We start from the raw sequence: 13,256 nt of genomic DNA on the forward strand, positions 1-13,256 counted from the left end.
GGCTCAAAGGATTGAATCAAGAATCATCCTGTTTGTGAAACAGAAATGATTTAGGAGTAATTTTTATATTAATTTTCCTTTCTATTGCTATGCCACATTACAGTTGAAAAACATTGGCTGTCCTACACTACAGTTATCTGAAATATATTAGTAGATTGCATGTTACAGAGAAATCAGGATAAATGCTTTTTATCCCGTGTCATAAAATTAAAATGCACTTCTGGTATAAAAAGAAAAGTAGCCAAGCAGTTAAGAGGGCCCAAAAGTGAAGATGCAAATTGTGGATATAAAAGTCAATTTCAAAAGTGAATGTTTCTGCATTGTTAGGTAAAAGACTCCCAGAAATGAAAGTCTCTCCAGTATTTTATCCTATAAGTGCCTTAGGACAACTTTTACTGCCATGCATGAGTCATAGCAAAACTCTGTGTCAGGAAGTGCAGCTGGGTTTTTGTGATGCATGAAGGCTCAAGTTATTTATCACCGCTCTGTATTACAAGGTAGCAAAATAAAGCCACTACTAGGATGAAGAGATCTGTTATGCTCTGTTATTGATTAATTCTTGAGTCTTTTCTTAAATCACTTTATACCTGAGTGTGGATCCAAGCTGACAGTACACGTTAATTAGTTCTAAGTTCAGGTATGGTAACAATTATAAGTACATACCTAATGAAATCTAAGTATGTACCTAATTAAAGTATAGTCCTTGGCTTATTGAATTGAATACTGAATTTCCTGCTGACTTCATTGAAATATGATATGTTCTTTGCCTCTAGAATTGCAATCTGTCACCCTTTTACAGATTTAATATCCTCACCTTTATTTAAAATACAGCTTTTTTTCCCCTATCTTATTTTTGCCATGTTAGGGAAAGCTAGAGTTTAATACAGAAACCTTTCTTTTCCTGACTTGAAGTCATAATACCATATTAATTTTCCTTCCTGTAACAGGTCACTCAGGGCTTGCAAGTTGTATATTTTTAAATAAAAGTTTTTATGTGACAGCAGTTCAGAAAGCTCTCAACTACCACAGAAGTTTTAATTAATGTAACTGAATAAGTGAAATACCTCAGCAAGATATTTGTATTTGCTCTACTGATTGCTTAAAAATGCATTATAGTTATTCCATATAGTTGTTTACTCAATTCTGCAAGTCCATAGTCTTTTAAGTACAAGATTTCATAGGATTAATATTTAAATCTTTTTCCTCCTCTTAGTGGGTACTGTGAAAACTGACATAAAGAGGTCGTGTAAAAGGTCATGCACATTCTGTTTGCATTAGCAATAATATTTTTCCTGAACAGGCCTGAAAAAAGAAATAATCTTACAAAGAGCTCAAAAATGAAAAACAGAGAGGAGTTAAGAATAAAGGCAGATGTCCTTTAGATGTCCTTGTCACTTTGAGGATATGAGCATATGCAAGTCCCATCCTCTTATTTGCAGCTCTCTCAATGCAGCAGATTTTTTTCATTTTCATGCTAATCATGCACTCTATTCTCCCACTTTTTTTTTCTTTTTTTCTTTTTTCTTTATATCTCTGAATGTTTGGAGAGTTTCAAAGCTTCAGATAACTCTAGATTTGCCATTTACTTTAATATTGGGCTGCCTTTAGCTAACAGTCTCCTCAAAAAGATAGAACTTTTTTATGGTTTGGTTTTGTGTATTTCATCGTTAGGTACAGGAGAAATGGAAATATGTTTCATAAACAAGTATCACACACTCTGCTAACTTTGCCAGATTTTTACATTGACTAAAAGGTCTCTAGGTATTTCTGGAAGTAACTATTCACACTAATAAGTTACTGAAGTGTAAGTGTAGATTAGCTGAAAGCTAATACACCATAGCTGCTCGGCTGATGTATTTCGACATACAAACATTGATTATTGGCCATTGCAAAGCAGCATTTTGGTGATTTGGCCTACACAGCTGAGAGGCAGATCAACATTTTTTACCTCTGAAAAGAGGAAATATTAAAAAATAAAGTTGATTAAAGAATTGCGAGCACTTGGAAGTGCCATGGCATATACAAATGCGATAGTCCAGGCTTGTGCCTTTCAGATGTGCCCTGCAAAGCACAGGTGGGATGACATTTATTAATGGTGGAGAAGCAGGCATTGATCTCACATCTGTTAAGGACCCTCTTTCTGTTAAGTGGCATAAACGTCTATAGCTTGTCGAGCAATGTGAAATGGGTTTGTTGCTTTTTTAACTTCTATGGCTTCTTGTGTACATTCTCCTACTACAAATGTCAAGCAGGCTAGTTGTGTTGGTTGGTATTAGACCACATCCAAAAACTAGAAGAGCAGGAGTGCTGGCAGTTGTTCTTGACAATAACAACCAAATGAGTTGTTGTAGGCCAGGCATGATGGGAAATAAAAAAGGAAGTAAACAGTAGCTTTCCCGCAGTGCAGAGGGAAAGAGCTTGAGGCAGCCAAGCTTTTCCCATGACGCTTTGTGGAGCTGCAGCCAAATAAAGGCTCTGTGTTTAGATTTAAAAGGTGGTTACTTACAACGCAAGTCAAAGAGAAAGTCCATATCATTGATTTTGGATGTTACATTAAAACATCCTTGGGCAGTACAACTCCAGCTGCGACATTCAGAGGTGCTCTCTTTGTTTGACTTGTGGAAATCCCAAATAGCAGTTAAAAGGCAAAAACAAATAATAAAAATTTGGGGGGTAAGGATGACAGAAAATAATGTTCATTTTTAGAAAAACTTTACATGACAGTGTCATGGAAGTTTAAAAACTGATGTTATTGAAAAAGGGCTCAAGGAGTTAAGTTTTGTGGTATGCATTGGTGCATATTGTGGTATGCATTAGTGAGACTTGGAATGATCAAGCTCAAATAAATTTAGCTCACCTAAGTTTATCTTTAGGGAAATGTCATTTTGGCCTTGTGAGTGGGACAATTACAGAAAAGCGACTTTATTTTTAATACGAGTGGTGGATACCTTGTTACAAAAAAAAGCGCCTGGTCATAGAAGAATACAAAAACATAGTCAATGCTATTAGTGACAAAGTAATTTCTGTCATATTCTCTCAAGATGTTTTTCTAAACCCAACATATTTCATTCTATATTCTAAAGAAAATTTAGAACTAATCACGAATTTACAGAAAGTTCAACTCAAGAAACAAAACGAGCCTCCCAAAGCAATTGCAGTTGTTCTTTCTAACATGTTCTTGTACAGAAGTATGATGGAATCCATTGAACTTTAAGTACCACCATTTATATTAAAAGTATTGATTTAAGATCTGCTGCAGAAGACGTAAAGGGAGCAACTAGTCTATTCAAAGTGTGTACAAAGCGTTCTCCAGGTGTTTTGTTGACAATACTGTCTAAAAGTCAGTGTATGTTAAGAAAAATACACACTTTGGCATATACTTTTAAAATATGGATCGTATGCTATGTGTCTGGCTTTTCTTCAAGCCGGTGTAACAAATGCTTTTTCAAGTGCAATGTTTAAATGTTATATTTTAATCTTTGTTCATCATCTAATTTTTACTATGTGGTTTACTTTGTGATACGGTGCTTAGGTACATAAATCAACTGCTGAAAGGTACAGTAGCAAGTTAGATTTTGTATAAGAAATATAACTTATTAGTTCAAAATTCTTTATTTTTAGGGGATTATTTTGTTGCTAAAACCTTTTTTGACTACATTTCAGACAAAAATAGCTGGTATCTCTAAATGGAAGGTAATCTCTTTTTTTCAGAAAATATGTAGTACAGTTTAAAAGTTGTGTCTTTGAAAACCTGAAAATGGTTAGCAGGTAAAAATATGTTGATCTCTAAGGAAAGACTTATTTCCTACTTATAAATTAAAACACAATGTAATTTTGCAAAGGAATTTTTTTAGTATTAGGTGTACTGATAATGTCTAATCCTTTGAAACTTCACGTATAAAAAGAGACTTTCTAATGAAATGAGAGTCTTTCTTTCAGCTTAAATGACCTACCTAGATGCAGAAGTTTAGGTTTCATAGGCATGTCTCTTCATATCATTTTGCTGGCTTTTATTACACCACCTTCATCTTAAGTAAAGCTAAGAGGTCATCACATCTGGATGTGAGTCAAATTCTCAAATTTGCTTAAGTATCCCATTTCCTTCTTTGTATACCTAGTATGTCAAAACTTCTAGGCAGTCTTTTTACTACATCCACTCCATTACACAACAGTAACAGTATATTAGATGAAAATGCTGTTTAAAATAAATGAAATCTCTGAGTTAGGTGCTCTAGCAATTAAAACGGGCTATTTCATACATTAAGAAATCCCTGCACAGATTTACTGAGGTTAATATTAGTATCAGAAATCACCAAGGGCTCATTTTGTGTAATCATTATGTAAGCGGCTAAATTGCTGAAAAAACAGCTCTTGGTAAATGCTCCAGTTTAATATTCCATCTCAGAAATGTCTAGGCTACGTGAGATAATTGTGGTTATTTTTTTTCTGTAGTACTTACTGCAGAGAATAACTTAACTGAATAACTTAATGAAAAATACTTTGTTGTTGAAGATGAACTTTTATGAATATAAAATTCAGGAAATTCAAGATTGCGGTTCCCACAGCAACCATGACTTGTTTCTTGGCTTCTATTTAGGGTTTAGAATTACTGGGCTAAGTGCTGTTCCTGGTTTCTCTGACTTTTCCCATGTTGATTTGAAAGCTGGGATGAGAACTTGGCTCAGGATTTATGGGCACCCTTTTTATCTGAATAAGTTTCTCTGTTCCCGTTTGTCCAAGATCTAATTGTGTGGAATAATTATTCCATCTTTTTAGTCTTTACAGTTTTGTTTTGGAGACTAGCCATTTTCCAGTGCTTGTTAGAATTTATATGGTCCAGCATTGTAAAGGCATTACTCTTCCTTTTACTCCTGCTGGGTATATATAGTAATTGTCATGATTTTTTGATGGAGAATGTGCAAGGAAATTACATGTCTGGAAAGAAGTCTCCCATCTGATAGAGGGTGTAGAGCCGCTCAGAGACTTAAGTCTAACTGGCCTGCAGTGATAATGCAGGAGGAAGTTGCATCTGTTAGAATGGGTCTTATAAGCTTTGAGGAAAGTCCTCAATCACCTGCAGTTGTCTTAGAATACTCAAGTAAGTTTTTATAAGAACTTTTGTTAGACAATTAAAAACAAATCCAATTAAAATGGAAAACTTTCTTCATGGTATTGGCCATTGTCTGGCATTACCAAGTAGACCTCTTAAAATATGTTCTGAAGTGATCACTCTAATACCTTAATATGCAAATTTTCAAATACTATATCTAATGATGAGCAGCCTGTTTGTAGGGAAATTGGGCATTTTGATTGCTTATTTAAATTTATAACATGACATGTTGGTCGTCTCCAAGATGTATCTGCACATTTGATAACACGTTTTGATTCTCAAAAAGTCAAGCAGAAAAGCATTTGAATATTTGCTTTATATTGCTTTGTATTTTATTTAAAACTACTGTGGAGAGTGTTGTGGGCTTTTTTTGATTTGAATGATAGTAAGAAAAACTTCCTGTAGGCCCTTTACTAAAAATAGAAGTCACTTCCAGTTTAAGATAAACATGAGAACATTTTGAGTAAAAAAATTTTGCAGGAAAGGATAGAATACAAATTATCGAAAAGTGGATACTGAAAAGGGAATATTCAACTGTGGCTGTAATAATTTTGTTAGTTTCTCTCTGCTATAACCTAAAATGAGCCCACCGTTCTTTTCTCCTTTTTTCCTTCAAACATAGGAAAGGACAAAGACACATACACAGATGATTCAGAACATGGAAATTATGATGCTCGTACAGACCAGTCATTGCTTATTCAAAACAAGCTTACCAGACAGAAAACAGAACCTCGGACTAAATCATCTCTAAAGGTAATTGTCACAAAACTTTATTAAATTGTATCATTTTCAGGATATGCTTAAATATTTTGAAGAGATTAGATAAGTTGCAGCTTAAATGGTAAGAGATTTGAGTGACTGATATTATAGTTTGACCTACAGAATCAGTGGAAGGAATTCACTGCACCAAAAGTGAACAAAATTATATAGAATCAAGGATTCTAATGATTCGTATGAGCTCATCTAAGAGGCAATAGCCTTCTTTCAAAATAATTATATTGCACATTATTTAGGACATAGGATTCCCAGCATGGAGTGAAATTCGTGTCAACTGGCAGATCTCAAGAAATTAAGAGAACTAATTCAAATAACATCATCATCATCATCATCATAATGAGAACTAAATTCCAATAGCAAATGATCAGTTGAGAGTCACATAAAGTGTAGGATTCTTCTTCTAAGCAGAATCCAAATGATAGCCAGACACACTGAATGAAGACGGAATTCACTTATGTATAGAAGGGTGTAGGAGTATTTTCAGGAATCTCAACTAAAGCACTAGAAAAGCTATCTTAACAGGTAAAACTATCATGTTTTCATGCTTGGTAATTACCTAATCACAGTGTCCATTACAATGCATTTTCTACAGCAGTTCATCTCAAAGAATTATGACTGAATTCCAGCCCAAAACACGTATTTTTTTGTTCTCGCTCTGGACTGGGGGACCCTTTTTTCTCTTTTCCATTAAGCCTGTTTGCTTGTAAATGTGTGACAAACGACCTAACCTGAAGAAGTTCTGAATAATTTTCTTCTTCAAGCATTGGAAGTAGTGTATTCTGCAAGACAAATTTTTTTACTAGCTTTTCTCTTATTTTTTGTCTATAAGGGCATGAAAAATGCCATCCTACAAATCTAGAAGTGCTTAAATTGTTTTAAGGTTCTGTGCTATACATACAATAGGCCATTATAAAGTTCTCTCATCCGTTACGCCTGTGGCACTTTGCGATTTTGGCATTGAATGAGTATTTCTGAAGAGTTGTGTAACTGCTGTAAAGGTTTTTCTCTCAGTTGAACTGATCATTGCTACTACAAGTTTCTGGAACACAAGTAACGAGGTTGATGTGATCTCTGAGAGTTCATTTAATGGGGTGCTTTTGGGAAAACACCTTTATAATAATATCTGTCTGATAACTTTTATACAAGTTTACGGGTAATTCTATTTACAGATTGGAAATCTGTGACATGAAAATAAAACTCTGGTTTTGACTGGGAGGGATTACATTTTAATCTAAGCCAATGCAATGAGAACTTTTTGTATTCATGTATTTTTTGTCTGTTCCTGCAAGACTGGCTGAATTGCTGACTGCTATCATGAAGCACATGCAAGAGAACCGGGTGATCAGGCCCAGTCAACATGGATTCACAAAAGGCAGGTCTTGCCAGACTAACCTGATCGCCTTCTATGACAAAGTGACCCGGCTACTGGATGAGGGAAAGGCTGTGGATGTGGTCTTCCTGGACTTCAGCAAAGCCTTTGACACAGTTTCTCACAGCGTTCTGCTTGAGAAACTGTCAGCCTCTGGGCTGGACAGGCACACACTCTCCTGGGTGGAAAACTGGTTGGCTGGCCGGGCCCAGAGAGTGGTGGGAAATGGTGTGAAATCCAGCTGGAGGCCAGTGACAAGTGGGGTTCCCCAGGGCTCAGTGCTGGGTCCAGCCCTGTTCAATGTCTTCATCAATGATCTGGATGAAGGCATCAAGTGCACCCTGAGCAAGTTTGCGGACGACACTAAGCTGGGTGGAAGTGTCGATCTGCTGGAGGGTCGGGAGGCTCTGCAAAGGGATCTGAACAGGCTGGACCGCTGGGCAGAGTCCAACGGCATGAGGTTTAACAAGGCCAAATGCCGGGTCCTGCACTTGGGGCACAACAACCCTATGCAGTGCTACAGACTAGGAGAAGTCTGTCTAGAAAGCTGCCTGGAGGAGAGGGACCTGGGTGTGTTGGTTGACAGCCGACTGAATATGAGCCAGCAGTGTGCCCAGGTGGCCAAGAAGGCCAATGGCATCTTGGCTTGTATCAGAAACGGCGTGACCAGCAGGTCCAGGGAGGTTATCCTCCCTCTGTACTCGGCACTGGTGAGACCGCTCCTCGAATACTGTGTTCAGTTCTGGGCCCCTCACCACAAGAAGGATGTTGAGGCTCTGGAGAGAGTCCAGAGAAGAGCAACAAAGCTGGTGAAAGGGCTGGAGAACAGGCCTTATGAGGAGCGGCTGAGAGAGCTGGGGTTGTTTAGCCTGGAGAAGAGGAGGCTGAGGGGTGACCTCATTGCTCTCTACAACTACTTGAAAGGACGTTGTAGAGAGGAGGGTGCTGGCCTCTTCTCCCAAGTGACAGGGGACAGGACAAGAGGGAATGGCTTCAAGCTCCGCCAGGGGAGGTTTAGGCTAGACGTTAGGAAAAAATTCTTTACAGAAAGGGTCATTGGGCACTGGAACAGGCTGCCCAGGGAGGTGGTTGAGTCACCTTCCCTGGAGGTGTTTAAGGCACGGGTGGACGAGGTGCTGAGGGATATGGTTTAGTGTTTGGTAGGAACGGTTGGACTCGGTGATCCGGTGGGTCTCTTCCAACCTGGTTATTCTGTGATTCTGTGATTCTGTGATTCTGTAATTAAGATAAATATAACTGAGGGTCTTGTTTGATTTTTGTTGATTAGGCAAACAAAGCCTTTTATGTTAAAGGTGGCCTAAAAGACAGGAAAAATAATGCAGAATCTGCAGAATTTAGACTATGTAATAGAGAATGAACTGGTTTTAAGAACAAGAATGCTACCAAAATCAACCTATTAGCAGGTAATGTTTATCTAATAACAGGCATTTCGTTGTGCTAAAGCAAAATAGCTTTTGTATTTTTCACGTAAAACATAAGATGACCACTAGCTGTGTTTTCTCACAGGCCTGCGTTCAAGACCGATGTAAAGTTCAGAGGCAGCCAGTAAGCTAACTTTCTTTCAAAGTTTAAAGAGGAGCTTTGTATTTGTATAAAGTTGCAATAAAAATACAGTTTTTAGGTCTCATTCTTTGCATGCCCTGACCTACTGAACAAAGTGCTTCAGCTTTTAAAAATAGTCTTCTGAAGCCACATCTGGCTTTTAGCCTTGACAACTCCTTTTATCACAGCTATTACTTTGGAAACTTCCTTCTGCTTTTATACTGGTTTTGCAAATGAGGCGACCAAGCAGGATTCTCCTCCTGTTTACTGTTTGCCTGCCTCCACAGGAAAAAGGCAGATAGGATTTTGTTTAGTCGTCTGTTAGAAAAGAAGGTTACTGTTTTGCCTTTGGATTATTCTACCAATCTTTGTGGCAATTATTGGAAGAAGTCTAATAGCAGCTTCTTCCTAAAATGGATATAAAACTAGCAAAAGGAGACTTCTAATTCTTTTTGAGACTGTTGAAAACATGCAAGACTGCTCTACAGCTTTGCAGCTGGTAAGTACTCTCATATTCTTGGAAAAGAAAGTGATGTATCATGACAAAAAAAGTCTCCTCAGTCTGAACAGAGAATGAAAATGTGAAACGTTGGTAAAGCAGGATAAAAGCCTATCCTCTTCTTCTCAGCTTGTTAACCATTCTAATTTACATTTCTTCTTGTTTTACATGTGAGAGACTCTGGGAAAAAATGACAAAAAAAGTTATTTGTAATTGGTACTATTATCTGTGTCAATGATGAGCTACTTGAATGATCCTGCAATAACAACCTTGTCTTGCTGACGTGATGAAAGCCAATACACATTTTTTTAGGAATTTTTCAGTGTTTCAGATCCACATATATGATGTGTCACTTTCCATAAATCTGATTTGTATTACTGCAGTTTTAAAGCTTTAGAAACATCAGATAATTTTGATATAGCATCTGGATGTCAATATTCATCTTGATACTGATCTACTTTTCTGATTTTCTTGATTGTGATTTATCATCTCCTTTAGTATAAGCTGGTATAATTTCAGAATCCACAGAATTCATACTGGAAAACTGTGAGTTGTTCAGAACCATTATAATAAACTTTCTTCAGTATCCATGTCTGCCATCGTTTCAGCAGCAACTGCTGTTGAGGTTGTGTAGAAACTGTGGCTTCATGTATGTGATTGTGCCAAGGGATGTTATGCAAAGTAATGATGCCAACAAGTGGCTGCTGTGCAAAGCATGGAATGAGTAGTGTCTGCTTCCTTTTGCAAAGGAAATGTAGAAAATTAGAAGGTCCCTAACTGGAAAGTTGATAATAATGTTCTAGTTCCACCAAAAAAGGAAAAGCAGGCTTAAGCAGATTTTATCACTTGCATGGAGGGCAACATTTATCCAGAGAAGCAGCAAAGTCAGTAGCAGTGAGTTCTTTACTGTACCAACTATTCTCACATGTATAGTGGCAAGACTGCTGGGCAGAGACCAATGGCATGAGGTTTCACAAGGCCAAATGCCAGGTCCTGCACTTGGGGCACAACAACCCTGTGCAGTGCTACAGACTAGGAGAAGCCTGGCTGGAAAGCTGCCTGGAGGAGAAGGACCGGGGAGTGTTGGTCGACAGCCGTCGACCAACATGAACATGAGCCAGCAGTGTGCCCAGGTGGCCAAGAAGGCCAATGGCATCTTGGCTTGTATCAGAAATGGTGTGACCAACTGGTCCAGGGAGGTTATTCTCCCTCTGTACTCGGCACTGGTGAGACCGCTCCTTGAATACTGTGTTCAGTTCTGGGCCCCTCACCACAAGAAGGATGTTGAGGCTCTGGAGCGAGTCCAGAGAAGAGCAACAGAGCTGGTGAAGGGGCTGGAGAACAAGTCTTACGAGGAGCGACTGAGAGACGGGGGTTGTTTAGCCTGGAGAAGAGGAGGCTGAGGGGAGACGTCATTGTTCTCTACAGCTACCTGAAAGGAGGTTGTGGAGAGGAGGGAGCTGGCCTCTTCTCCCAAGTGACAGGGGACAGGACAAGTGTGAATGGCCTCAAGCTCCGCCAGGGGAGGTTCAGGCTCGACATAAGGAAAAAATTCTTCACTGAAAGGGTCATTAGGCAATGGAACGGTCTGCCCAGGGAGGTGGTTGACTCGCCTTCCCTGGAGGTGTTTAAGGTGCAGGAGGATGAGGTACTGAGGGGTATGGTTTAGATAGAGATTGGTGGGAATGGTTGGACTCGATGATCCGGTGGGTCTCTTCCAACCTGGTGATTCTATGATTCTAAGACAGGAAATATTTGAGAAATTACACTTGCATATCCTTTCATTCACTACGTTACTGTTACTCTATTTGGCCTGATGAATTTTTTAACAGATGAATTTTTAATCTAGGTAGTGTATTTTGTTATCTGGCAAGGTAAAGAAAGACTTTTTAGGAGCAAAGGTCACACATTATCACTATGGGTTCAGGGACTATATAGCAATGTTTTCTCTACAGTAGCCTGACGTGCTGCCTTTTTCTGGTATCCACTGATATCCAGTATAATACTGCATGTCCAGACAAGCTTTGTGTTGGATGGGGTATGAAATGATTTCTCTTGTAGTCTCTGGAAATGTTATGCAACTTGTAAGGAATTTTAAATAATAACTTGAATAAGCAGTTGGCCAAAACATGCAGAATTGTATCTAATGAGCTGGATGTATTTGTGAAAATTCGTTATAATTTGAGAAAAACTCAGTATGCTGAGTGCAGATTATTACAGTGATTATTAAAGGATAAATCACCCATGAAAGTCTGAAATACATTGTTTGCACATTTTATTGGATTCTTTGTCTTTTTGAACATGTCTCTTCCTCACTTGCCAGCAAAAGAACCCACAGAATTTCATGGTGGTTTTGAAAAATTGAATACATTAAATGTAATATCTGCAGAATAAAGGTAGTTTTCAGTTTTCATACTTTATTTTCCATGTTTTTGCAGGAATTATTTTCTGGTTTAACCTGCTCCTGTATGCAGTGGAAGTCAGACGTGCTGGAAGAGAAGGAATGTTAATAAAAACGTTTTAGTGTATGAAGGAGAACAAGATGATGTCAGCTGACAACAGTGCACTGAGAAGGGAAATAGCAGAGTCTTGTAGATAAGGAGCAGTCCACAAATGCAGTCCAATAACACAAAAGTAAATAAAGTTTAAAGGGAATGATAACAAATAAAGTCATTATCCCAGAACAGAATGATATGGTAAAGTGCCAGAGAAGTTAACTTCATGTTGGTTTTGTTTAGAAAGAAAAAACCCACAACATTTCAGGAAATGCAGGGACAGTAGTGATTTTATCATAAAGATGAAAGTTTTGAAAAAAAAATGTGTAAAGAACACTTTTCAGTGCATCAGTGTGCGTCTTATTAAGGCTTTTCTGTGAGACTTAAAAGAGCAACTGGAGGTGGTTAAGTATTAAAAATGGGAAGCCTCTTCCTATTACCTAAGATTCTCAGTTGCTGCCGCCTTGGACAGTAGCATTGAACAGAATTGTTTTCAAAATTTTGCATAATATCATTTAAACCTACTCCTTTCCTGAAGCAAAATTTCATTATATATATATAGCTGTGTTTCCTGCTTACTCTGTAAGTTTGAATAAAACAGAAATGAAACAAAAAATCCTCTGTGAATAGATTAAATAATTACTGATTCTATACTTTACTCATAAAAAGTCAAGCTGCAATTTTATTAGGAGGGTCAGATTTTTCTGGATATCTTCCTCTCCGTTCAGAAAACAGAAGTTCTGCACAATAAAGCGTTGTGTACCCAGAAACATGTTGGCATGGGTAGTTAGGGGAGCCTGTAGCGTTAACTGGGCTGTGTTATGTCTGATGCCCAAGATAGTTTAGATATCTTTGCATATGCAAATATGTCCCAAATTTTATTTCCTAGGTTGTTATGCCTGTGGTTATTTGCAAAAGAAAGAAAAGAAACCCAAGCAATATACACTTAAAATCAATCCATGTTTTTTTAATTAAGTAAATGAAAGGATAATTATAGTAAATCTGTTTCTGGCTTATCCATTTCAGAACCCTTCAGACACAAAGGGATGATTGCTAACTTATTTGTGTGCTTAGAAAATTCCTCATAAAGCACACGTTAAGAATATTCTTATGCAGAGTATGACTTTTTAAAATGTAAAAAATGAGTCTTGTATTATTTCATTTACGTGCATTGCTATAGCCTAAAATCTTTTAAAATATTTCCTCAGCTAATTCTATATAGTAAGTTATGAAGTCTGTAACCTTCTTGGAGTCTTAAGTTTGATTTTTAAATATCCTGAAACAAAGCAGGTATTAATTAGGACTCTCCCTTTGTTCATGGAAATAAGCCCCTTGTAGTTAGCATCAGAAATGTATTTCCAGAAAATACTTGAAGGTAAGAGTAGAGTCATAAGTTCTAAATGTAGACCTTAACCACTGCAGTGGTGGCATCCTTCAGTGTGA

At 37.7% G+C, this 13,256-nt stretch overlaps 1 protein-coding gene across 3 annotated transcripts in view; it reads left to right on the forward strand.

Annotated features, from left to right (window-relative positions):
- The window catches only part of ANO3 (anoctamin 3), a 378,658-nt gene that overhangs the window by 119,925 nt on the left and 245,477 nt on the right, over positions 1-13,256 (forward strand). For all 3 annotated transcript variants that reach the window (XR_011337490.1, XM_069857456.1, XM_069857457.1), the window contains exon 4: positions 5,733-5,863. Coding sequence is in view for 2 of the 3 variants with exons in the window: in XM_069857456.1 (XP_069713557.1) it covers positions 5,733-5,863 (131 nt within the window). In the remaining variant the exon portion in view is untranslated. The remainder of the gene's footprint in view (positions 1-5,732; positions 5,864-13,256) is intronic.

The sequence above is a fragment of the Phaenicophaeus curvirostris genome, chromosome 5 (genome assembly GCF_032191515.1).
Source record: "Phaenicophaeus curvirostris isolate KB17595 chromosome 5, BPBGC_Pcur_1.0, whole genome shotgun sequence".
Classification (NCBI taxonomy): domain Eukaryota; kingdom Metazoa; phylum Chordata; class Aves; order Cuculiformes; family Cuculidae; genus Phaenicophaeus; species Phaenicophaeus curvirostris.